Source organism: Phyllostomus discolor, chromosome 7 (genome assembly GCF_004126475.2).
Source record: "Phyllostomus discolor isolate MPI-MPIP mPhyDis1 chromosome 7, mPhyDis1.pri.v3, whole genome shotgun sequence".
Classification (NCBI taxonomy): Eukaryota; Metazoa; Chordata; class Mammalia; order Chiroptera; family Phyllostomidae; genus Phyllostomus; species Phyllostomus discolor.
In genome coordinates this window covers 107,100,297-107,127,652 of record NC_040909.2, presented here as the reverse complement: position 1 = coordinate 107,127,652, position 27,356 = coordinate 107,100,297, and the positions used below count along the sequence as shown (strand labels likewise).

At 34.9% G+C, this 27,356-nt stretch overlaps 1 protein-coding gene across 1 annotated transcript; it reads right to left on the bottom strand.

The window, feature by feature from the left end:
• Positions 1–177: 177 nt before the first annotated feature.
• Positions 178–27,008, bottom strand: CIBAR1 (CBY1 interacting BAR domain containing 1). Its single transcript, XM_028533635.2, has 9 exons — positions 26,852–27,008; positions 26,184–26,418; positions 23,891–23,959; positions 22,823–22,924; positions 19,678–19,683; positions 18,425–18,529; positions 8,084–8,197; positions 2,835–2,954; positions 178–1,144 (listed from the first exon to the last, which is right to left on the bottom strand). The coding sequence occupies exons 1-9, from the start codon at positions 26,875–26,877 to the stop codon at positions 1,055–1,057; spliced, it is 867 nt and encodes a 288-aa protein (XP_028389436.1). The 5' UTR covers positions 26,878–27,008; the 3' UTR covers positions 178–1,054.
• Between the last annotated feature and the right edge of the window lie 348 nt (positions 27,009–27,356).

Genomic DNA, 27,356 nt, shown 5'->3' with positions numbered 1-27,356 from the left:
AAATGCAGTGATATCTTCAGTTCCTTAAGAATACCAATTTATTTAGGATTTTTAAATGTTTTGAATATTTTAAAGTACTGAAGTAATTTTATCACATAAGACTATTCACTCAGGAAACAGTGCTTTGTTAGGAATGGAACCATGAATAACAAAGTCAAAAAAACATTCTAGAAAGTCTTTGTTATGAATAATTGCTTTTTGTAGTTTTCCCAAATGACTTTGTAAATTTCTTGGTTTGTATATGCCTGATTGGGATCCATGAAATAACAAAGTACAATTCCCCATCCAAAGAAACAAAAGCATCAGATGCATTGAAAGGCTCTAATTAGTTTTACATTTTCAGGAATAATTGTGACTATATACTCCTTTTTATTAGACGGTAATTTGGTAAAATTTTCTTAGAATTTTTAATGATTTATGCCTTTCCACAGTGTTTTCTTAGGCAACGTTCCACCAAATTACAGCTTTCCAAAAGTTGCAGTAGTACCATGACAACTTGAGTATGACAGCAGTTTTGTTTTAAAACTAGCATCAGGCTGAATGTGGCTTTTAAAAGCTGAAATAAAAGTGAAAGATTTTTTTTTTTGATTAAGACTTCATAGAACAGAATTCGTATTTAATCACAATGACTAAGGACTCTTTTCTGGTAATGAAAGCATGAAAGCATGATGTCCTAACTTGAAGCAAGTGGTATTGTTAAATATTTTCTTTTTTGTCATCTATTGTAACCTCAACTAGGTAATTAATATGAAATACTTTGAAAATACATAATCTTTTTAAAAAAATGGAACCTATACAAAAAGATCACATACTGCTAGACAGGATGTTAAAATAACTGGTGTGTAATATTTTTTAAAGCCTTCATTTTTGTCAGCGGAAATTTCCTTTATTTTTCATTTCCAGTAGGATTTCATTTTGAGGTTTAATGTATCAAACCAGTATAAAGTTTTACAATTTAGTGATTTTGGATTCCAAGTCATTTAAGATAAAAATGGAAATGTGAAGTTTACTTAAGAAAATGAATTTTCTTCTGTTACATCTTTGTCCTCATAAACTAATTTTCTTCTTCTGTTACATCTAAGTCTTCATCCTCTTCATCATCATCTTCTGCTTGTTGATCCTTTCTTAGTCGACAGGTGGATACCTGTTAAGAAAACATTTTAAAAAATGTATGTTTGTACATGCGTGGTATTTTAAACATGCCCTTACAGAAAAGGGCACATAAAACAAATACTTCAGAAAAATGTCCATAAATAATGATTTTTAGTAATGAAAATTCCCTATGGGTTACTACATTTTTAGGTGGAAACCAGTCAAAAGGCTTTCCATTCATGTTATTTTTTGAATAAAAATTGAAAATCATTCCAGTTGGATGTCAGTACTTCAATAACAAAATACTTTCGGAAAAAAGTATAGTCTCAGTATATTATGAATGTCAAAAAAATTTAAATTAAACAATTCTTGGGTCACAAAGCGTTGAGAATGATCAAAGGGATGGCAAAAGCACAAGGATATTTCAAGGAGGCAGTTGAAATAGTAAACTTTAAAAATAGAGTAACTTAAATAGAAGGAATCGACAGTCTGAATTCACCACTTAGCTTTAAATGCTGACTGTTATCACTTTGGTTATCTTGTTCTAAACCTTTCTGAGAGTGATTATACCTTCTAGGGGACATCTGGCAATGTCTGGAGACATTGTTAATTGTCACAAATGGGGGTGTGTGCTTCTGTGTGTAGCATCTCTTCAGTAGTGACTAGTGGTGCTGCTCAACATCTTTACAAGGCACAGGGCAGTACCACCTCTTCCATCACCAGGTTATCTGGCTCCTAGTCTATAGTGCTGAGGTTGAGAAACCCTGGGGTAATGTATTCTCAAATGCTATGGAGATGTTATCTAACTTAGGTGTAACATCATTAACTCTAAATAGTCACACAGAACTTCATAGGTAATGGTATACTGAACTTATGTAATATATGTGTACGTCATTTAATGTTGGAATCTTAAGGTAAATTGTTTAAGGGGAGAGATGCATGAATATAAAGCAGTAAGTAGATAATGTAGAGGACAGATGAAAACAGAAGGTGTTGGGTCATATTTACCTAAAAATTTTATTTTGAAAATATTTTGCTCAATTTTAAATTCTGAAGGCAAGGTATGAAAAACACATAGCTCTCCAGATCAGGAATTGGCCAGCCATGGCCTAGTTTTCATTTTTTTTTAAATAATGTTTCATTACAGCACAGCCATTTTTTTTTTTTAAATGTATTGCTTATGGCTGCTCTTAGATGGAACAGAGACCATATGTACAGCCCACAAAATCTATTATTTTCCTTTGTTGTCCCTTAGAGAAGAAGGTTGTTGAGCCCTTCCTGTTCTATATACCTGGTAACTCAGGCTTTCTGGATATAGACTGAGAAAACTGGCTCTTTACCTAAAGATCTGTGCTTCTGGATTTATGGTAATGTCCAGGAAAGGCACTTTTTAGGTATAATTTCCAATAAGTCATTATAATGGGACTTAAACTCTAAGTAGGTTGACTTTAGAATCTCTGTTCTTTGTATTATACCAGAGAACAAATCTAGATGAGCATTCTCCTGTCCTTTGTATCTTGGCTCTGAAGGTTCTGCTTTAGAGAGAGAATAGTATGTGTTATCGTATAAAACATAATAAAAGAAATAACAGATGCATGGAGTGCAGTCTGGTACCATTATGTCTAAGAGGATACGGCAGGATAAGTTACATGAGATCATATGATTTAAGGGAAACATTTTTAGTACTAAACAATTCCAATGGCAGCAGCTCAAATTCTTTGAAGTTATGGTTTCTAGCTCACCTGTCCTGTTCCAGATACACACTTAGTTGACAGAGATCTCTGAAGAGGTGACTTTGAATTTGCTCTTACAATATCTAAACGAGATGAATAATCTGGTGGATACAGAGAATTTCGGAAAACCTGTTGCAATGATAAAACATTATAAAGTAGACATTAAATAATGGAAATCTAGAAAGCCATGTTAAATTCCTCTTAGTTAATGTTTTTAAAAAATTTTATTTGTTTTTAGGGAGGGGAAGGGAAGGAGAATGGGAGAGAAACATCAGTGTGTGGTTGCCTCTTGTGTGCCCCCTACTGGGGATGTGGCCAGCAACCCAGGCATGTGCCTTGACTGGGAATTGAATCTGTGACCCTTTGGTTCACAGACTGGCACACAATCCACTGAGCCATACCAGCCAGGGCTAAGATTCTTTTAAAAGTAATCTTCCCTAACCCCTTTCCCCCAGTATAAAATTTCAATTATTTATTATAAACTCAAAACAAAAAATTAAATATTTTAAGTTGTAAAGCTGAAAGCTAAAAAATTCTATTTGAACAATATATGATAATGATGGATCCTGAAACTGACACTTGAGAGATTTTGCTGGGGAAATGGAAAAGTTTACACCTCAAAAGAATATGCAAGCCAGTAGGAAGGCTGCAAAGCACACCTTTGATTCTGTTGTGCCTATCCTCAGCTCTTACCAATATAACTCCATTGTAGACCTACTATAATTTATGGATTCCAATCTCACTAGGATCTGGATTGCCATTACTTGTCAATTCTTTTTCCTTAAGAGCTGTGGTTCCAGATCTTACCACTTTTTAAGCCTTCCTACATGTATCTTTTATTTTGCCCCATTTCTCTAATATGTAGACTAAAATGTAAGGTTATCAGATATGAATTTCTTCAACTTCCTTCCCCTTTTCCTTAACTCTTCACCTCATGTTTTTTTTTTCCCCTTAAAGTAAATGTCATTTTGACGCTTTCCAAGGTGATTTTTTTCCTTAGTCCAAAACCTCAAACCAAACCAGCAAATAAAAGCTTTCTCTCTGTATAGGTTCCTTCCCAAAGCAAACAAACTCAAGATCAATTTTTCTTTTTTATTGATTTAAGATAAAACTGTATTCCTTAAAAAATTTCTCTAATATTCTACTTCTCCATTCATTTGTCAGTAAACTATAATTAGGCTTTTACCTTCCACTGAAATTGCTCTTGCAAAAATCACCAGTCATTGTTTTGTCATCTTCACTGACCTTGCACTGAAACTTACTTCCCAAAGCATGCCTTCACTCAACTTTTCATGTGCACTTGTTCTATTACTTCACATCTTCTCTTTTATTCCTTGCACCATAAATATTTTTGAAGAACTTCCTTTAGGCCACTTTTCCTTTTCTTGACACCTTTCTCTGAAAATCTTACCTACAGTATTTACTGGCTACCCTTCAACCAGTTCTCTATGGACCTCTTTTGATGGCTATATTTATGCTCCCAGCTGCCTTCTATTCTCTTAAGATCAGCACTGTCCACTAGACCTTAATGAGATGATGGAAATGCTTACTGTTCTAGGCTGTCCAGAAAGACCACGTGTGTGGTTTCTGAGCCCTTGAAATGTGGTTCCTGTGACTGAGAAATTAAATTTTTTATTTTAACCTTAAAGAGCCACATTTGCCTACTGGCTACTACACTGGACAGTGTAGCTCTAGATTGACCTTTACAATGAAAGACATTACCATATATTTAGTAGACCAAGCTAGAAGCCTGAGCATTCTGCCTAAATTCCTTGAGGTACAGTGGAATCTGTTACTGAACTGTTTGAGATTGGAGATGTTTGAAAACAGGTTTGTACTTCTATTTTAATTTTTGACTACATATTTTCCTTTATGGCTTACTTAGAATGACCTTACTAAACATCAAAATATGAATCCTATACCAAAATATTATATGGTTCCTGACTACCAAGAGTTCAGATGTCTTGGTGACATCCACAGCTTAAGATCACCCAAATCTACCTATCACTTTTCACTTCTAGCCTATATGCCTGCATGTGGAACATGTTATATTCTGACTTTGCAATGCTGGTTTTTCATCCTGGAATTCACTCAACTTTCAAAAGCCAAGTCAAATTCCATCTTTTGCTTTCTCCTATTCTCTAGTCAGTAGCTCCTACTGTTCATACCCTAATACAGCCTTCATCTCACTGTTTTGTAATTATGTCTCCGTAACTGGTTTTAAGTTCTTCTAATGCAAGGAGTCGTGTTTTATCTTTCCAAGCTTAAGACAGTGACCTGGTAAATTAATGATGTTACCATGAACTTAATTCTAATGTTTTGGGGAGGGGGGAAGGAGACCCAAACTAGAGGATGTCTATATGCATTTCTTTAAACCTTAGAGAAGTATGGAACAAAAAAGGAATCAAGGGGTGAAACTTAACACAAGAGGCAAGATTTGTGTTTTAGGGCAATTCAGGTATGCTAATTAGGTTATTTAACAGGTTACTGAGGACCCAATTGTGTTTGGTGCCAGACATGGAACACTGGCATGTTGGTGTGATAGAAAAGCTGGGTGACTCATTTATCAATAGGAATTTGGAAGGGATATATTTTTGTTAGAATAAGATTTTTTAAAACTTTTCTAGCAAAATGAAGTTAAGAGTAGGAAGTGAAAGGCAATATACACCCTTGGTTTAAAATTTTAAACCAGTGAAAATGAATCTCATTACAAAATAACAGATTTACAGATTGGCAATAATGCATTTTCCAGTATGGCCCAAGATCTCTTCTAGGAGTGAGTCTGAAGATCTAAATATGCTCTGAAGTAGTTAGTTGCACAGAACAAATGGGCCAGAGAATACTTTTTATGTGAAGAACAAATAAGGTAAGATGATTTGTGATACAGCTAGATGCCTAACTACGAAAAATTAAGTGCTGCCAGAATAAGTGTTGGTAGTTCTCATAAGCACGGACTACCTAAGAAGAATATCAAGTTATTTCTCTGTCCTTCTCTGTATATTTCCTGTAGTTATTTCCAAGAAACCTTGCTTTTAAAAGATCATTCCTCTTCTTGGTACCTGTTTGATATAATTTTACTTCCCTTGGCCCTGTAACTCTGCAGACTGTTCTCTTCTCCACAATTTCTGTATGGCATAATAGTAACAGTTTGTACCTATAATTTGTTATGCCTCAGAACCTTTGCATATCTCTCTCTGAAAGTTGTTGCCAGGCATTCTCCTACTCATCCCTCAAACTTCTAATTAAATCATTCTTTTGATGCTTCATACTATTTGGAGTCCTCCATGACATTACACTCACAGCACACTGTATGTTTTCCCTATGAGACTGATTACATTATAAAACTTAAATACTTATACAGTATGTATATTTTTTATTGTCTGAACTACATTTCTAACTTAAAATGCTAAGTCCTCAGCACTTAGAATGGTGCCTGGTATATAACAGGTGCTCAATAAATAGTTGTTGAATGAACATTTTATGAGGTAAATACTGTAAGTACCTCCATTTTAGAGATAAGGATGCTGAAGTGTGAAAAAGTTAACTTGCTCAATATTTTCCCTTTAGAAAGTGGGGAAGTGATACTCAAAAGCAGATATACCACAGAGCCCTGAGATCTTTAGTTTATCTCTCCTCACACAAGCTACTTAGTTGATTAAAAATAGTGGCAAGAGAAGCTGTAATGGAAGTGGTGTGACAAAAAAGATATCTAGGGCCTCTGGAATGAGAAGGAAAATCCTGGGGTTCGAAGGGTTGAAGGAATTTTAGTGTCAGTTAAATGGCATGTCAGGGGTATTAGAAGGCATCAATTTTGAACCTGTTATTCAGTGAAGTATTGTTTCTGCAGGAAATAGTTCATGTCACTCATGAAGAACCACACTTCTGGCAGTATAGTAGTGTAGAGAGGATAAAAACAGTGTTATAAGGCTACTGGATTTGGATCTCAGCTATGTTACTAGCTATGGGAGCCTCACTGTCAGTTTTCTCCATAGAAAGGAGAGCAGTAAGTACTTTTATCAAAGTTGATGGATTAAAATAAAATGCATAAGATGAGTAGCTGGTCCAAAATAATCACTATATAAGCATTTGATATTTTACAAATCAAGATAAAAGCTTGATATTGTATTTAAAAAAATAGGACCTTAAAAGGAATGAAAATTAAGAAATCTTAGCTTTAGTATCTAGAAGGAGTGGGCACTTAGGAAGCCATCTATTGACAAACAGTAAATGTAAATATAATTATTATGTGTAACTGATGAAACTGCTGCGATAGGTTTTGGCATTGGAAAGCTACACATACTAAACATGTACCTTTTTTCATATAATTGGGTTTCCTGGAACCAGTGTAGCAGTGCAAAGCTTGTGGAAGTTAGTAAAAAAGAAACTGGGGGAATCTTCAAAATCGTCAAATGGCAGACACTCCCAAATTCTACTACTTATTAATACAGATGGTTATATATTGAGAAAACATGGCCTTTTTCATTTCTTTAGAAATAGTAAGTACAAAGTATGCCTTGAATATTCACTTTATCTATTTCAGCAAAAATACTTTGTGTTTTTTTCCCTCTCTTTTGGAAGGTAAGAGGGTAGGTCATATACTCTTCAGATATGCTTATTGTTGCCAGGCTTTGATATTTAATTGCTTTAATGTTAGTTGGCCAGATTTATTTGCATTTAACTATCTGTACAATGCAAGCCATTCATATATGCCTACATTTATTTCACAGCTTACAGATTAAGTCACAGAAAGCTCACTAGAAACCTGATTCTGCTTTTTACTAAGTGGCTGTGGGCACTTATTTAAAGCCGCTAAACCTGTTTTCATGGCTATAAAATGAGAATAATAACAGCACCTATTCACAGGATTGTTTGAGGAGTGAATGAGAGAACTGCATGTACAGCTTTGGGTACTGTGCATGGCGTAAACGTTCAAATGTTAGCTCAAATCAATGAATGTTATTTTGAGCACACTAAAGTGACTTATTACCAGTCAAAATGATATGTTATTTTATGTAATGGCTTTATTTAGATTACATTTTACTAGCTATTAAGAAATTAATTCTTGGAACTTTACCATGGTTAATTTGAAAAGTTAAATAAAAAATCATAGGAGTTCAGCTATTTGGGACTGTACACAATGACAAATTAACCACCGTAGTATTCTAACTTAAGATATTTTTACTACAAAATGCTAATGGCTGTCTTTTAAATATTTCAATATTAATAGAAGAAGTGAGCTTAGACAGACATAGTCGTACCTCTAAATCTTCTTCTTCATCAATCTTTTGTATATTTTGGTAGGCAGCAGTGAAGACCTCTAAAGCTTTGCCATGAAATAACATTTCAATAGTGATAAATTCTGAAAATATTGTCTGAAAACACAAAAATTTGAAATTAAACAATCATATAAAAATTGCATTGTGAATGTAGTAAAGTTATTCCTTACTATATGCTTGCCATTTTATGAAATACACAGGAATTTTTTTTTTACAGAGCAAATGAAAAAATAGTTGCAAGACCTTTTGCAGCAAAACCTTCCAATTATACAAAATATCTCCTATCACCATTTACTTACCTCTTATTTTTTTTAGTTCTCTTTATACCTTGTAATTGACATTTGTGATAAAAAAAATCTAACTAAAATGTATAACATTATATGCTGTCACCACATGCCTATGAGTATTAGATAAAGCAGTTCAGTTCTGAAGCTGGTATTTTAGCAACTACACCTAATGTTTAAATAGAATAAAAAATTAGACTTATAGAATAAGCCCTTAGACTTGTTTAAGATGAGTACAGAGGGAGGTGGAGAATACACATTATAGAATGTCAGACACTTTTAATTTTTGAGTTGAGGATTTAGAGACCACCTGTTTACTTATGTGGATGTGTTTTATTGCATTTTTGCATTATTGTGTTTCACAGATACTGCATTTTTTTACATATTGAAGATAAGACCCTCCACCAGTAAAAAGATTACAACTCAATGAGGGTTCAGGTGATGCTTAGCATTTTTAACAATAAAGTATGTTTTAATTTATGTACATTTTTAAAAAAAGACACTATGCTATTGTATACCTAATGGAATACAGTATAGTGTAAGCATCACTTTTATATGCACTGGGAAATGGAAAAAATTATGACTTTATTGTGATACTCGCTTTACTATGGTGGTCTGGAACAGAACCCACTATATCTCTAAGGTCTATCTTTACTTATGTGGAGAGAGAAGAGGTATTTGTCTTATATTATAAAAGCACCTGAGAAATAAATAAAATAGCCTCAAGTAAGGAATGAAGTTTAAATCACTGGAGTGAGGTGGGTATTAACTTCTATTTTATAATATTTTATAAGTAGACATTCTTAATCTTTAATAGATCACCACACTATTAGCGAAGTCCAAATATTTCCAAATTTATCACACCTAAATCAGTAAGTTTAGGCTTAATGCAAATCTGCTCCACTATGGTAACTTTGTGGAATATATGATAATTTCCAAATAACAAAAATTTTCAAATATTTGATTATTGTTGTTAAATTCCTGATGGTTGAAATCTCTTAAGCAATTTCATCTCTGAACTAAGTTTTTCAATGCTAACAATTTACAGGAGTTACATTTTCCGTAGTTCTTAAGTAAGCCCTGAAATAGGTAGATAGGCCTGTTGCTAAAGAAGGATACATTACTTTTGTTTATACATACCCTCTGATAAGAGAACATATCACATTTAAAAGAGTGATAGACTTTGAACCTGTTAGCAGCTTCCAATCTCAAAATTTAGTTTCAGTTTAAAGTATTTTGAATCTATAAACGACTATTATTTACTATGGGGGTAGGAAGAAGTTCACTTTCAATTGTTCTGATACTTTGGTTTAGTCCTCTGTGGTTTAAACTTTCATCTCTTGACAAAATTTATATTATACACCTCTATAAGCCTTGTTAATTTTTTATAGTGTGTATATATATATATATATATATATATATATATATATATTTGGGTCAAAGACTGATGGGGAATCAGTGGAACTGCTAAGCTAGTATCCTAGATTTGGAATTTTGACCCAAGAGCCATGAAGCCTTAAGATTATCATAGAGGAGAATTATATTCCTGAGGATAGTGAGAAGGGAAAACTGCTAGTTATATTCTTATTTCTAGCTAGAATTTCATAAAATAACTGAAAACATGCAGAAAGGAGGATAACATTTTAAGGAACACTAAAATTAGATGGCAAATGATATAAGAACAAGGAAAAGCATTATGTTTTTGAAATACGATGATTTCAGGGTGTCACTTTCTAGGACCAAATCATATTTAGAAAGAATTTTCCTCAAATAAACATGGCTAACTTTTCAGTGATCTCAGATAATCTGTTTATCTGGAATGGGTCAGTATGGTCAGGGATAGAGTTACTTTTTTACCCCTTTTCATATTTATTTGGTATGACTAGAAGACAGTTTTTATTGGTGGGCGGCAGGAAGCTAATCTGAAAAATTCTTTACCCATCTGCAAGTATTCTGTAAAGCAGGATAGCAGAGTAGGTAAAAATATGGGCTCTGGATTAAATAAACCTGGGTTCAAATCATGACTGAAACATACCAGCTATGCAATATGAAACTCTGCTCCTTTCCCTCATTTTCCTCATATACACAATGGGGATAACAGTATGAACCTCATAGGTATTGTCTTAAGGATTAAAGAGTTAATCCAAGAATAAGTATAGTATGGCTATTAGTTTAGAGTAAGTACTCAACACAAATTAAGTATTTTTATTGCTCAAGAAGTAAACCCGCTAAATTAGAAAATGTTCCTTATTCTATTATTAAAACTTCCATCTGGTTTAATTAGCAAGCAGGATAATTTAACAAAAAAGTTATAAATGGTCTTTTTACATTTTGGCAAATAAAGGGGAAATGATAGCTCTCCAGATTAGAGGCTATTCCATAAATGATGTCAGAAGAACTTTCTATGCATAAGGTCACATATCTCCCTCATACCACATCAAAACACTACTGTAAGATTAAACATTTAAAATATTAAAAAATCATATGAATAACAAGAATATATAAGCAAATATTTATATAATCTTGAGGATGAAAACAACTTTTCTAAGCATGAAACCAAGGCAGAAACCAAAAAGACTAATAGACCTAAAACAAAAATAAAACTCTTATGGTGGCAAAAACACACAATAAGCAACAAAATGGGAAAATACATTTGCACCGTATTTTTTCTTAAAGGGTTAGTTTTCTAAATATAAAAAACTGCTACAAATTAATAAAAATGCCAACATTCAAAAAGGTGGGTTAAGGACAAGTGTGAATAATTTAAGGAAGAAATGTGTCATTAAATAGATGAAAAAGTACTCTGCTTCAACAATACTAAAATGCCAATTAAGACACTACAATATCAGATTGGTTATTAAAAATACTAATTTTTACACTGGGGTGCTCACACAAGGTTTTATAGGCAAGTAAAAGTTCAAGCTTTGTGGACAGAGGTTTAAAAATAATAGGTTATATGGATCTGTTTCTTAGCACAAATATATCCATGGTATGTTAAATTTTAAAAAGATGCTATATACAGTATGTTCCCATTTATTTTTATTTATTTTTTAAGATTTTATTTATTTTTAGAGAGAGTGGAAGGCAGGGAGAAAGAGAGGGAGCAAAACATCAATGTGTGGTTGCTTCTTGTGCACCCCTAACTGGGGACCTAGCCTGCAACCCAGGCATGTGCCCTAACTGGGAATTGAACCCACGACCCTTTGGTTCGCAGGCTGGTGCTCAATCCACTGAGCCACACCAGCCAGGGCTAGTGTGTTCCCATTTAAATATAACTGTAGGAGTAACCATATTAGTTTCCACAATGATGTCATGAGGAGTAAATGAGGTTTATCCACATAAGATGCTTAGAATGTGTGACATAGTAAAAGACTAAAAAATTTGTTATTACCATATCTCTTGTGTCTATGTACATAGTAAAAGAGTATGAAAGGATATAAACCAAATGCTAATTGATTATTTCTGATTAGTGGGATTATATTTTTCTCAATTTCATTAAAAATTTATGGTGATTTTATAAGGAAAACAAAGCTACTAAAAATTAAATTTAGAAGATGTTTCTTGCTCATGTGTACTACTTCACCACACTCTGGATTCCCGTCCCTATCTGTTCAGGAGTGAACCCTGGTCAAGATCCATTTTGTAAGTATGAGATTCTCTTGACACTCACCATATAGCTGATGACTTTCTGTTATATGGGAAACAAATGGGGCTGTGATTTTTCTTCCACATTCTGTACATTAAGTTTCATACCAACTTTTCTCAGAGAACAAATTCTTTGAAAGGTTCCTATGAAAAGTCTTTGCCTAGAAATTGTGCTATCTTGCTGATAAATGCTACTGAAATTCAGATGGACTTGTTGATTTAATCCCACCTCAAAAATCGTAGGAGTTATGAGCAGTGCAGGACATACAGAGCAGAGATTCAGAACTGTAAAAGACTCTGGTATTGATTTCTGGGAGTTTACTAGAGTTGTGGTCAGCATTAAAAGTTTAGGTTGCATATGACAGACTGGTCTGGTATGCAGAAAATCCTAAGGAATCTACTAAAAAAAATAAATTGTATTTCTGGGTATTTGCAACGATTCAAAAATGAAATAAGGAAACAATTTCATTTACAGTATCATGGAGATTTATAAAATACTTGGGTAAAAGTTTAAGAAATGCACAAAACTTAACACTCTAAAAACTACAAACATTGTTAAATTAAGGAAGATTGAAATAAATGGAAAACATCCCATATTTATGGACTGTAAGAATTAATCGTAAAATTGCAATGCTTCCCAGACTGACCTACAGATTTGATACAGTCCCTATCAGATCCCAGCTAACCTCCTACAGAAACGGACAAGCTGAGTCCAAAGTTCATACTGAATTGCAACAGACCCAGAGTAGCCAAAACTATCTCTAAAAAGACCAAAGAGGAAGAACTCACACCCTAATTTTAAAACTTACTACACAGCAATGCTAATTAATGAAGATGTGGTACTGGCATAAAGACAGACATATAAATCAATGAAAACGAGAGACCTGAAACAAAAACCATGTCAACTGATTTAAATATACAAACTATTAAAAAGTCAACAATGGTGCCAAAACTTTTCACTGGAGGAAGAAAAGTCTCTTCAACAAATTGTGCTGGGACAACTGGTCATCACATCAAGAAAATGGAATTTTTTAACTTTTAGCTCAGATCATGTATAAAAATGGATCAAAGACATGAAATAACAAAAGCTATAAAGACTGTTAGAAAAAACCCAGATCAATCTTCATAACCTCAGATCTGGCAATGGATTCTTAAGTATGACACTAAAAGCACAAGCAATAATAACAAAAATACAATGGGTTTTGTCAAAATTAAAACTTATGCACTGAGAAGTCTGTTCTGAGTTGACTTTTGTTGGAAGAATTCTATTTTGATCTGTTTTAGAGGTACTACTCCCTTAACTCTTATACACATATAAATCCTATTGCAATGGTGTATAAATAAAACTGATTAAAAGTAAAAAATTATGCTTCAAGGAACACCATTAAGATAATGAAAAGAATCCACAGAATAGGAAAAAATGCAAATTATACATCTGATAAGGCACTTCTATCAGAATATACAAAGTACTCTTATAACTCAATATAAAGACAACCCAACTAAAATATAGCTGAGGAATTTGAATAGCCATTTCTTCAAGGAAAAACAAATGGCCAGTTAGCATCAGCAAGAAATGTAAATCAAAACCACAGTGAAACAGTTCACACCCACTAGGATGACTATAAGGAAAAAGTCTAATGAACGGATTGGTGAGGATGCAGAGAAACTGGAACCCTCATACTTGTGGTGCAGCTACATTGGAAAACAGTCTGGCAGTTTCTCAAATGGTAAGAGTTTACCATAGGATCCAGCAGTTCAATTAGGTGTATACCTAAGAGAAATAAAAATATATGTCCATGCAAAAACTTGATGAATATCATTAACCATGGTAACCAAAAGGTAGAAACACCAGAAATGTCCATCACTTGATGAATGGATAAGTAAAATGTGGCAATAAGTACCAACACATGCTACAATGTGCTTGAAAGCATTATGCTAAATGAAGGAAACCAGTTACAAAAATCTTGTATTTTAGGATTTCATTCATATGAAATGGTCCAGAATAGCCAAATTCATACATGAGAGTAAAGGACATGAGAGCAGAGGAGTTGCTTAGGGCTGCGGTAGGAGTGTGGGAGCAGGGAACAGGGAGGTAAAAGCTAAATGTACTAGGTTTCACTTTGAACAGGATGAAAATGTGAAAATGGTCTAAAATTGAGTAGTGATGGCTGCATATATCTGAACACATGAAACATCACTTTTTAAATGATGGGTTAATTGTGTGGTATATGATGTACCATCTCAATTTTTAAAAAAGTAGGTTTCTTTCTGTCTTTTTGTGACCATCAGGAGACTTCCCTCTTTCTATGGCATGATACTGCAGGCAAAGAAAAACTTGGAAGCCCTTTCCTTCTCTGTGCACCCTCCAATGTGCAGTCCCTTTCTCCATGTCCTATTGCTTCAGGAAAGCCCAGGTATTAGGAATTGTAGTTGGGAATTCAGCACTCACTCACTCTGCCCTAGTTTTGTGATTGGTGTTAAATGCACCTGTAGAGGTAGTCATCATGCAGGAGGAACACTGAAGTGAGCCCAAAGATCAGAGACAGACTGCCATGGGTAAAAGAAAATTTTGCAGGCCTGAGGAACACTGCTGAGAGCCAGAAATGAAGACTCCCATCACTAAAGAAGCCCTTCAGTGGCAGTGAAATGAGGCATACATCACAAGTCTTCACTCTAATTTTTCAGGTTTATATCTGCTCATCATACTCTCTCACCTCAGGAAAGACGTTTGTCTTAGGCCAGCTTCCGGAGATGCCTGTCATGTGTAGCAATCTACCATTACCCAACAGAATGCAGACTGAATTGAGAGGCTTTAAAAACTTTTCTCAGGGCAAAACCAGAGAACTTTGAGCCTGGCTATCAGAAAAAGCAAAGTTCTGAAATCCTTTGAACTGTGGCAGGTAATTAAAAAAAATTAAAGGTGTAAATAGATTTTATTTACATATTGTAGAGAGGAATGATATAATTAAGTGGCAAACCATGCTTACTGATAAGAACATAACTTGTGAAAACAGGGTGTTTTCTTTGTTAACAATTGTACAATGACCAAATACTTTTCTTTAAAACTTGTTCCAGGAAAATTTGCAATAAAAACATCCTTAGATGACTTGTTTTGAAGGACATAATGTGGTCATAAGCAATCCTCCAAATCTTTCCAAGATGCCTATGAAAAAGTCACTGAAGACCTTCTGGAATCCATGATCCTAAAGTTTTCATATCTATTAATGTGTTACAATACCATAAGGCAATTCTGTGACACTTTATCACAGTGGTTGCAAGTTTACATGGTTAGCAATTCTTACCCTATTTATTTGATACTATGTAGTTATTAGAAAGCTTTATGCTATAACAATAATAGGGACTTTAGTCAAGATGAGGATGTTTCGCCTCCTTGTGTAACCATAGAAAGAATTACAACTAGATCCAACAACTAAGGATTTAGAGAAGCTACCTTCATCCAGCCGGGTAGGAGGGCAGAGTCATGGAGACTGGCAGAAATGCAGTGTCGTGCAGAGAAGTGGCAGCAGCGGTGAAATGGACAGTCTCAAATTCACGTATGGTGGATAAAAATCTGGAGTGAAACCTTGAGAGTGTGCAATGCCACCCCAGGCCAGACTGCACAGCCCAGGGTTGGTGTGTCAGGAAGATAAATCCCTAACTTCTGGCTATAAAAACCAATGGCGGTTGGGGTGGCAAAAGAAACTGCTGGATTTTTAGACAACTCCATTTAAAGGGCCTGCACAGACTTAGAACATCCCCAAACCCACCCATTCTGGGATTCACCACTAGGGCAATAGCTAGGAAGGGTGCCAGTTGCATAAGGGAAGTGGGTGAAGTGACTGGAAATGGGATGAGTGCCAGGCAAACCTGCAGAAGCCACACAGTGGCTCTGTCCCCTCTTTGATCCCTCCCCCGACAGAGAGCCACAAAGTGAAATGGATTGCCCCACCCTGATGATTACCTAAGGCTCTGCCCTATACAATCAACAGGTGCCTTTTCTACAATAGGCCACACTACTAAGACACAGAGTCAAAGCAGCTCCACCTATACACAGAAACAAATACTAGGAGACTACTAAATTGAGGAGGCAAAGAAATATGGACCAAATGAAAGAACAGAACAAAACCCCAGAAAAAGAACTAAATGAAATTAAAACACTGAGTTTAAAACAGAGTTTTAAACACTGGTGATCAAGATGCTCAAAGAACTCACTGAGTATGGCAACAATATAAAGGAGGAAATGAAGGTTACCCTCAGTGAAATAAAGAAAAATCTACAGGGAATAATCAGTGGAGGGGAGGAAGCCAGGATTCAAATCAATGGTTTAGAACATAAGGAAGAAATAAGCAACCAGAATAGAATGAAGAAGCAAGAATTAAAAAAAAAAAAAGGATAGTATAAAGAGCCTCTGGGACATCTCCAAATGTACCAACGTTTGAATCATAGGAATGCCAGAAAGAGAAGAGGAAGAACAAGAAATTGAAACCTATTTTAAAAAATAATAAAGGAACTTCCTTAATTTAGTGAAGGAAACACATATAGTCCAGTAAGCACAGAGAGTCCAAAACAAGTTGGACTCAAAGAGGACCACGCCAAGACACGTCATAATTAAAATGCCAAAGATTAAAGAGAGAATCTTAAAAGTAGCAAGAGAAAGCAGGGTGTTACTTGCATAGGAGTTCCCATAAGATTACTAGTTGATTTTTCAAAAGAAGCTTTGCAGGCTAGAAGGCACTGGCAAAAAGTATTCAAAGTGATGCAAAATAAGGACCTACAACCTAGATTATTCTATCCAGCAAAACTATCATTTAAAATGGAAGGACAGATAAAGTGCTTCCCAGAAAAGGTAAAGCTAAAGGCATTCATCATCACCAAGCCATTATTACATGAAATGTTAAAGGGACTTATTTAAGAAAAAGAAGATCAAAACTATGAACATTAAAATGGCAATAATTTCACAACTATGAACTGAATCTAAAAAAAAAAAAAAAAACCCAAACTAAGGAAAGCAGAACAGGAACAGTATCATAGATATGGAGATCATTTGGAGAGTTATCAGCTGGGAGGGGGAAGGAAGAGAAGGGGGAGAAAGGTGCAGTGACTAAGAAGTATAACTGGTAGGTAGATAATAGACGGGGAGGTTAAGAATACTATAGGAAATAGAGAAGCCCAAGAACCCATGCATGACCCATGGACATGAACTAAGGGGGGAATGCTGGAGGGAAGGGGTACCAGGAGGAGGAGGGCAAAGGGAGAAAAATTGGGATACTTATAATAGCATGATATATTTTTATAATAAAATATATTTAAAAATGAATAATAGTGTATTTGTATTAGAAGAGGAAGCACAGATTTTTAAAATGCATAATTGGTTTATAGTTCAAATTTTTTAATGTAATATGGTTAATATCAGCTCATTTTCATGGAGTTAATCTAAAGATTAAAAGATTATATAAAGTGCCTGAAATAGTACCTGATACATAAAAACATAATGAATATTATTTCTCTTTGATTAAATAGTATTTGTGATAAAAAATTGAAAATCTGGACTCTTTTTGTAATGTAGAACCTTTATACTATTTTTCCAGAAAATAACATTTGATATATTTTTATAATAACTTTTTCATGCAGAATATGGGCTAAAAAATCAGAGTAATTTATTCTCTATATCTATGGGTCTGTTTCTGTTTCATTCATTTATTTTGTTCTTGATATTTCATATATAAGTGAAATCATATTGGTCTTTTTCTGTCTGAATTATTTCAGAAAGAAATAATGGATCTGTCCATGTTGTCCCAAATAGTAAACTTCATTTTTTTTATGGCTGAGTGCTATTTCACTGTATGTATGTACCGCATGTTCTTTATCCAATCATCTATTGATAAGCACTTAAGGTGCTTCCATTTCTTAGCTACTGTAAATAATGCTTCAATGAATATAAGGTGCATGTACCTTTCTGAATTAGTGTTTTGGATTTCTTCAGATAAGTACCCAGAAGTAGAATTGCTGGGTCATAAGGTAGTTCTATTTTTAATTTTTGAGGAACCTATATAATGTTTTCCACAGTGGCTGTACCAATTTGCAATCCTAGAAGGCGAAAAAGTGAAGGTTTTAAGAAGTAAAAATTGGTATTTACAAAAATAGTCACAGGGACTTAAAGTACAGCTTAGGGAATATAGTCAATGATATAATAACTATACACGGTGTCACATGGCGGATCACTTTCTAAATTATATAAATGTCTAACTACTCTGATGTATACCTGAAACTCATGTAAAATAACATTGAATGGCAACTGTAATTAAAAAATCAAAGTAATTTAAATTTTTCATAAATTTAAAACATAAAGTAAGGTTTAAAAACATGTTTTATACCTTAGCATCTACTCTATTACCTTTATATCCTTTATTTTCTGCTTTTCAAAATTGTCAATAGTTTCCTCCAGGTGACGAGTTGTTCGGGTAGCATCCATCGTAGCTCTCTGTAATTCCGTTTCTGCCTACAGAAGTATTGCCCGACAAAAGATATGAAAAAAAAAAAAGTAAGTCAGAATCCATTCATTTGAGTCTACTGGCTTTTTGGCATAACAGTGTAAATGTTTGATAATATTTTTGCCACATAAAATAAAATGATCTATATTACAAGCACATGCAGAATAAAGAATGTTAAATCTATTAAGTGACATGACTCAAGATCTCAAACAAAAGAAAACAAAACTCCTCCCTTTCCTTCTACAAAAGCATTTTTTCCCTACATCACCCTTGGATGATTTACTATAAAATAATTGTCTTTATTTTTCTACTGCTTTCACCTATTTCACTATCTGTGCCATTTATCATTCTTTTTTTCCTTATCATTTCTCTCCCTTTTAACCCTATCTCCCCCCAAAATAAAGGGCCTGTGATTTAAGTATTTTCAAATTTCTAGTTCTTCAAATGCATTCAATGTTTCTAATTTTATAACTGTAGAGTGGAATATACACTACAAATATTTATTTCAGCATCAAGTTTCTGTTTGTATAAGCTAACAATAGTACATTCACTATTTAGTTAATACTTATTACAAGACGTATATATACTAGTAACTACTAAATTAGATGACAAGTCTAATACTTCATGTACTCTAGTAAGTACTCATACTATCTAGCCACATGTGGCTATTCATTGTTAAATTAATTAAATGCAAATTTAAAATCTAGTTTCTCAGTTACTCTAGTCACATTTCAAGAGCTCAATAGCCATATACAGTTAGTGGCTACAGTACTGTACAGTGCAGAACATTTCCAATTTAATCATGCATTTCTTTTTAAAAAGCAAGTCTTTCTTTAGGACAATAGTTAACCAAAAGTAATTTAAGTTTTTTTTAAACAGTAACAGATTTTAAAAGTCCAATTTTCAGATTCACTTCTTTCAGATTCATTTCTAATAAAGTTTTATGTCCTATGCTAGTACTATATTTCCTCAAAAGTATCACACATCATCATTTAATAGTAATCCATGGGAAAAATTTGCATTTGTCATCAATGTATTTGACACATAATATTCTGACATTTAGCCCTTGCTTTCTTTTTCAAGAAAATATATAAATTAAAATAAGTAAAATGGTTTACTCTAAGGATCCATCTTGACACACCACTTTATTACCCACCTGTGACTGAAATTCTTCATAAAGGAAAAATCCATTTCAAAGAGAACAATTTTTTTCAATAAATTAAAATCATGTACTCTTACAATTAAATTATACATTAATTATAACTCTATACTGAGTATACACTCTGACAACTGGGTTAATTCAAGCACAATTTCAAGATACTAAGCATTTAAAAATACTCTGTGTGTGTGTATATTAAGTTTTCCATAAAAGGTGTGAAGTTTTTAAAAACCATATAAACTTTTAACTTTAATCATACCTAGTAATCAAAAACAATTCTCTATATTACTGGGCTGGGGATTTTTTAAAAATATAATTTCATAGGAAATCCAAAAGTAAAATAGAGCTTCTTTGAAGATCCATTAACATGGAAAAATTTCTTAGTCATTTGATGCATGTTAACCTTTTATTACTAATGAGAGTTTCAAGCAGACTAATTTTTCTTAAAAGAAAAAAAAGATTTAGAGAAAGGAGAAGGGAGGGAGAAAGAAAGGTAGAGAAACATCGATTGGCTGCCTCTTGCATGCCCCATCTGGGGACCTGGCCCACAACCCAGGCATATGCCCTGACCAGGAATGGAAGTAATGGCCTTCCAGTTTGCAGGCCGGCATTTAATCCACTAAGCTACACTGGCCAGGGCCAGATTCTTTCTTAATACTGTTTATTACATGCGACTTATGCAATTTTTTACTTGTGAATATTTTCTTTTGACTTTTATGTCTTTCTTCTCATCATTTATCAATAGGTTCATTTTACATTTTGGAAGGGTAGGCAAATTTGGCTAAATGAGGAACAAATGGGGAAACAGAAGCTATAGCTGGGGCATAGGTATCTTAATTTACCACCCTCCAAAAACTACTCTTCCTTTCTTAAAGTCTCAAATCCTTTTATTCCATCCAGCATAGCATCTTGCCCAAAGTTACACAGCTATTTTTAACAAAGTGGGTATAGATTTGTTTCTTCCCTTTGTTGAAGATTCTATAATGTACCGATTTGAGTAGGAAATGGTTTTGATTAAAATACTGCATGACTTTATGAGTATCAGTATATTTAATAAAAGTACTCATGAGTGCAAAATGCCTTACAAAAGGGTGAGCCAGATTGATGTTTTTCCAATTGTGTTATAGGCAGCTTGTTCAGAAGCCACCAGGGGTTTTGGGGGTCAGCAGGCAGAAACCCTGGGATTCTTCTCTGCCTTATCCTCTTGTACCAGAACTACTCCATTTTATTTTTACTGTACTTTGCCATGTATAATGTGCACCCATGTTTTTGGTCCAAACTTTCAGGAAAAAAATCTTTTGTTTTAATTTTTAAATTCAATTTATTTATATTTAGAAGCAAAACTGATGATCATATTCCAGGGTATTATTTTGCATGTGGATATTGTTATTGCTTTCTAGAGTTAGACTTTTAACACATAAACATAAATACGAGAATTAAAAACATTTATATAGATATGGAATTAGTACTACCCATATAGAATGCACGTCCTTATTTTTCCCTGCAAAATTTGGGCAAAATAGTGCACATTACACACACCAAAATACAGTACATACTGAACTTTAATGGGCTTCTTTTGAATAGTTCGATGAATTTTAGGGGCCTAGCCTCGTAAATATTTTATCATGCTATGATAGAATATATTTACATCAAATTCGTTTATATGTAGATCATACTTTATTTTCTTGTCCCGGGTTGTCAAAATCCATCGGATTCACAGATTTTTCTTCCCAGTGAGCACAGCAATTCACCTATAGCAATAAGCTATTCAGTTGTTGCATTTTTCTCCCCATATAAATCTGCAGACCTGCTTCTTCCATAGCAGTGTTTAGAAAATGGCATCTAAGTTATCTTTGTAACATCTTTGTTTTAGGAATAGATTCATTTCTGTGTTGAGTGTCAATACTAATACCCTTCACTCAACCTTGCCAACCACTGAGATTCCAGATGTGACCTTTTTTCCTGCCTTTATATACTCTTCTATAAACAAAACAATAGAAACTTTACCTCTGGCTTAATTCTCAAAAGCTAGTGACATTCTCTGGTGTCTCCCTTAGTCCCTATTTGTCAGTCATAAATTTTCCATCATTCTCTCGTTTGTCTAACTTACTTAAAACCTAGACTTTATAACCTCCAGTTTGTAGATCTTAACTCTCAAGTACTGTCTAGGTGTTCCTGTTCCAGCCCTGTGGCTGCTCTTTTTTTTTTTTTTTTAAATTACAAGGTTGGGCGTTATGTACCTTTGGTCCACAGGAAGGAGGACCAGGCAATTGGCGCAGCCCCATATCACTGCTCAAGGGGTTCACCTCAGGAATGGAGGTGTTCTGGAACCTCAAATGCCCCCAAAGAGCCACTCCTCATGTGCTTTCTGGCTGAGCTGGGCAGTAAAAACCTTAAAGAAGTAGGAAGGAGACATAAAGGAATGGGAAAAAGAGGCAGTGGGATAAGTTAGTACTTTCAATACAACTGTACCTATCCCAGGTGCTGGCAGTTAGCCATGGCACTATTTTCTGTTCTTTTGTTTAGTGAAGAACAAGGCACAATCCACTTTGAGAAAACAGTTATTCTTAATAGAAGAACTTCGTTACTTTACAGTAGACACTCCTACCTAAATCACTTAGTGTCCAGCTGTGGATCAATTATACTCTTGAGTCTCCTCAAGGTTTTGGCTGAAGTTGTAATTATGGTTTCACATCGTGTTTTTTTTTGTCTGTTTTAAGATAAAGGCAATTATACTGGCAAAAAAAATTTTCCTTCCTGTTCTCAAAAGCAGGACAGATGGTAATTGCTAAATTATAATTAATGATAGATCTTTAATTTTATAATTAATACTTAGTTATCATGTGAAACAAATCTCATAATTTTGAACTTACTCTTTATAAAAACACCTACATTTATGACTGTTTTATTTTTCGAATACATATTGTGAAAAACAACATAAGGGGAGCAAATTAAGTGGTATCTTTTCTTTAAAGTTTTCCTAATTCTACAGTGAGGATTCATAAATGCATATTTCTTTTCAAACTCTATATTCAAATTCTCTGCATGTTTAAAAGTAGAAATGCATAATTTCCATATATATTTACTTTTGTACTGCATACCTTACAAAATATTTTTTGAAAGACCAGAATTCAAAGGATACAATAACATGTCGGTCAGATGGGTTTCGCTGACGTGTTCTTTCTAATTGAGTTAACTGTTTAGCTTCTCGGTTCCTTGCTGTTAATGTTGCTTTGAGGTCATCCTGCAAATAGGCATTGTTTAGTTAATAATAATCTGTGATTTTAGAGATAAAACATACACACTCTGTTTTAAGAATGGGAGAATCATCTTGTTTGATCCCGGCATCATTGCCACAGGAATTACGACTGTGTCATCAGTGTGTATCTCTGTGTGAGAGTGCACACATGTGTTTCTTTAATATCCTCTCAAAATAACGACAAACACAAGATAATTTCAATGTAAAACTAATAACCATGTAAAACCACATATATTCAATTATATATGTATATAAACAATTTTGATTGTGGTGGTAGTTACATGTATACATACATTTGTCAAAATTCAATGAAGACTTAAAATGGGAGAGTTTCATCACATGTAAATTATACCTCAATAAAATTGATGTAAAAAACAGAACTTTGAGAATGTAATGTATAGCATGGTGACTATACTTAACAGCACTGCATTGTACATTTGAAAGTTGCTAAGGGAGTAAATAGATCTTAAAGCCCTATTCACAAAAAAAGTTTCTGTAACTGTGTGGTGACAGATGTTAACTAGACTTACCGTGGGGATTATTTTACAATATCTATAATAGCAAATCATTATGTTGTATGCTTGAAACTAATATGTCAATTATACCTCAACTAAAACATAAAACTTTGTCACACTCATTTTTCATTTGTTATTACTTGCTTTAAAACAAAAATATAAACTTACATTTATTTAGTAAAATAATTTCTGTTCATATATTCTTCATGACCATAAGTATTAAAAGTGTCCACAATAAACAAAATGATGCTTTATACTTAGTAAGCTCACTAAAAATATTTCATTATTCTCAAAGTTCTAGGAAATGATGACTCTTCAGAATGTGTAAAAAAAAAAAGAAAAAACACTACTTTGTACTTTTCATTAAAAGAACATTTTTGGAAACTGTATACTCTAGAATACTTAGTAATAACAGAAAAATAATGAATTGACTTACTCGTTTCATTTTTACAATGGTTCCATAAGCTTTCAATGGTTCAACTACTTTGGCTTCAAGTCTTTCAACCTATTGAAAATTATTATAAAATATAACTGAAAAGAAACACAGATCAAAATTTTAATTCTGAAATAAGAGATGTGATGTTTAAACATATTACACAGAATAATTAAAAATTTTTTTAAATTAAAATGTCACAGTTCAACTTATCTTCAATAATCACCACAATTACTTAAGGCGCAGCATCTAAACTTAAGCACATTGAAAACTGTTAAGCTATTCAGTAACAAAACAGAAAAGAACTGGTACCCATTATGACAAGAAAATGTCTCAGGTTTCCAAAGAGCTCATCCTTACCATACCATCACCTCTGTATTACATTGTATCTCTAAGATGGAGCTTTTGGCTAAATTTTAAGGCATCTCAACTTTTAATAGTTATCTCTTTGAGTGTGTTTAGTTCGGTGTTGGATACTTTGAGTATATATTCTCCAAAATTAATAGCCCAACCTTCCAGACAAGAAAAGCAAAGCTGAAAGATACAGAATATGGGAAATATTTAAAGCAACACAATCCTCAAAAGTCAAGAATGCTTGGAGACCACTGTCTCAGCTGCGTTTTTTTTCTAGGAAGCCATTCATAAATTATCAAAGCATACAGAACAAGATAAAAGGTCTCAAATGTTCCAGAGCTGTCAAACTGTACAGCTGTGCTCTCTTAGAAGTAAACAGTTTTTCTGAAACATTACAATTTTTTACCACATATTGGGTAATTCTTTTACTAACAGCACTAGTGGAAAACACTGAAGCAAAAAGGCAAGTACATAGCATAAGAAAAATAACTCTTGGACATTAAAATATTTTTCAGGATAGATAATACAAGATGACATGTATTTAAATATTTAAGAAGAAAATGGATTATTTTTGTAGCAGGAAAAGGGCTTTTTTGATAATACATGTTTAATCAGTGGGTACATTTCATATTTATTTTTTAAAATAAAATGTATCTGAATGTTTCATTTTAAAAGATTTTAGGAAAAACAAAGAAAATCAGGTTCTCATTGAGTATTTAAATATTAGGAATCCTAAAGTAAAAACATCAATATTCAGGATAGTTTAGTCTATATCATTTTGAATAATCCATACACTGATTACTCGGTGTATGGGTTATCCAAGTCTTTTTTTCTGTTCTCCTTTTTGTCGCCTACCTTTTGGTCATTGTTCATTAGCATTTCTACCATTTGGTAAGCAAGGGAAATAAAAAGGAGAACAAATGTGAATCAATTCACTTTGCTCTTTGATAAATAGCATAAAGATTTTCTGAAAGGGACATTGAAATGATTGACTAACATAGAATTTTAGGATTACCTGTGAACAAACATGATTTCTGAAATAGTCACCAGTTATGTATAACTGAAAGTTGTTTATTACAGAAGAAATACATGTCTAAAGTTTTCCAAAAAGTACACCCAAATGTAATTACTGCTCAAATTTCTCTATGAATAGCAATTATAGGTTCAAAGATCATTACAGTCTTTTTTTTTTTTTTTTTTTTTTTTTAATTGAGCCTTCTGTTTTAGGATTTAGGGGAAAAAAAAAAAAAGACCAAAGCACTGATGAGAAAAGTGCCAAAAGAGCAATGCAGCTAATTTGGGCAACTTCTGACAAGTTAACCCGTGTCTTAAAACCTAAAATAAATATAAGTGAAAGTGCTTATGAGTCATTAAAGGAAAAAATGGGCTTTTGGAACAAAAACAATGACAACCAACTTCCCTCTCCCCCACCAGCAAAAAAAAAATCTCTACAAAGTTTCACTACTTGCTAGCATCCACAATATAACTCGGTGCTGATTCCCCTCCCTGCCCCCACAAACTTCCCCCAGCACGGAAGCAGCAAGGATCTTTTGTCCATTTATGACTTATTCACTCACACCACCATTCCCAACATCCTCCATCTCCACTCATGTTTTATACTTACCTGGCCACAAGGCACAAGTCATGCTCCTTTTCTTTCTCATGGGCACTATGTTTAAGACCCCCTGTAATAGCCACCCCTTGGCCAAAAGTTGGAAAATGAAATGGGAAAATTCAAGACACCCTGAAGTTTTAGTTTGAAAACGGTAAAATCACAGGAAGCTTCCCTTTAATAGACTCACACAATGTTACAGACATAAAAAGGTAGGTTTATCATCAAGTGCATGTTCACCACTGAAGATTACAAGTGAGTCTTCATATTTCCTTCATCCACTACTTCAGGCCTCATTCATAACAATGACGGTGTGACCTCACGCCATACCTCTGCTTGTCGATAATCCTGAAGTTTGGCAAACTCATCAGCAAAGTTTTTCAGGCCCTGCTTTAAATTTGGGGTCTCTGTAGAGGCATACACGTTTATTTCATTCACCAGGAGGTCTGCTTTGTCTCGCAGTCTGGCAGTTTTCCGCACATAAGCAGCAAATATTTGGCACAGCTCTCCAAAATGCTTCTCCACATTTGTGACAGCATTTTGCAGTTGTCTGGTTTGAGCGTCCCTAGAGAAAAAGATGACACAAAAAATCTAATCATTCTTATTAGGGACAAGATGGCTTCATCTCCACGTTAAATTTATATGCAGATATTCCCTAGACGTTTTGCAGTTTCTCCCGAGGCCGATTCCCATTCCCCTAAGTCCCCATTCGGGCCCAGCCTTAACATCCCCACAGGGAAGGCGCAAGAAGAGGCCCGGCTCCTGCCGCCACGTTGCTACAGGCTGGCGGCTGCTAGGGCTGCTCAGCCGGGGCGCCCGGCTGCTACCCCGGGGCTCACCGCAGCCCAGGGAGGTAGGCCTAGGCCCCACGGTGCAGCAGGAAGGGCCCAGCCGCTGAGGCCGAATTCGGGGTGGAGGCCCCACCAAGAGAGATCCGCTTCCCCCCTTACCCCCTAGCCTGTGGGGCACCTTGGGCAGCGGGGCCCCGGGGCTGTTACCGGTTTTCCAAGCTGCGCCTCAACATCTTGCCTCGCGCACCACCGAGACCCTGGACTGGGGTCCAACGACCGGGCTCCGCGGGGCCCGGGCTTGCGCAGGGGCGGGAGCCGCCGCTGCCGGAGCCCGGGAGCCCGCCCCGCGCGCCGCCGCGCTTTCCCGGAGTTTCTACGGCAACGCGGCGCGCGCCCCCGCGGCCAATGCTGTAGTTGGCCTGAGTGCAGCCAGGGCCTCCGGAGGGCCGAGGGGTACCGTCCAGCGAGGGGCCACAGCGTTCACCTGTGAGCTACTCAGCGCACCTCGTGCATCTGCTCCTCAAGGATTCTGTCCCCGCTGCTGGGCCTTTCATCCTGGTGGAGAACTGCACGGAGCTAGCGCCCTACTCCAGTATGTGCAGGCTGGACTAGGAGCAAAGGAAGAAAATTCCAAACCAACCCACCAGAAACGCAAAACTGAAGGCCAATGCGGGGGAGGGGGGTCCAGTCTCTGCTTATGAGACATTTAATC

Bases quoted from the DNA above. Each gene is read 5' to 3' on its own strand.
- CIBAR1 (XM_028533635.2), bottom strand. From the start codon at position 26,877: ATGTTGAGGCGCAGCTTGGAAAACCG. The intron at 26,419-26,851 runs GTAACAGCCCCG...CTTTTTCTCTAG, and splicing joins AGGCGCAGCTTGGAAAACCG to GGACGCTCAAACCAGACAAC. The intron at 23,960-26,183 runs GTATGGCGTGAG...AATTTTCAATAG, and splicing joins AGGATTATCGACAAGCAGAG to GTTGAAAGACTTGAAGCCAA.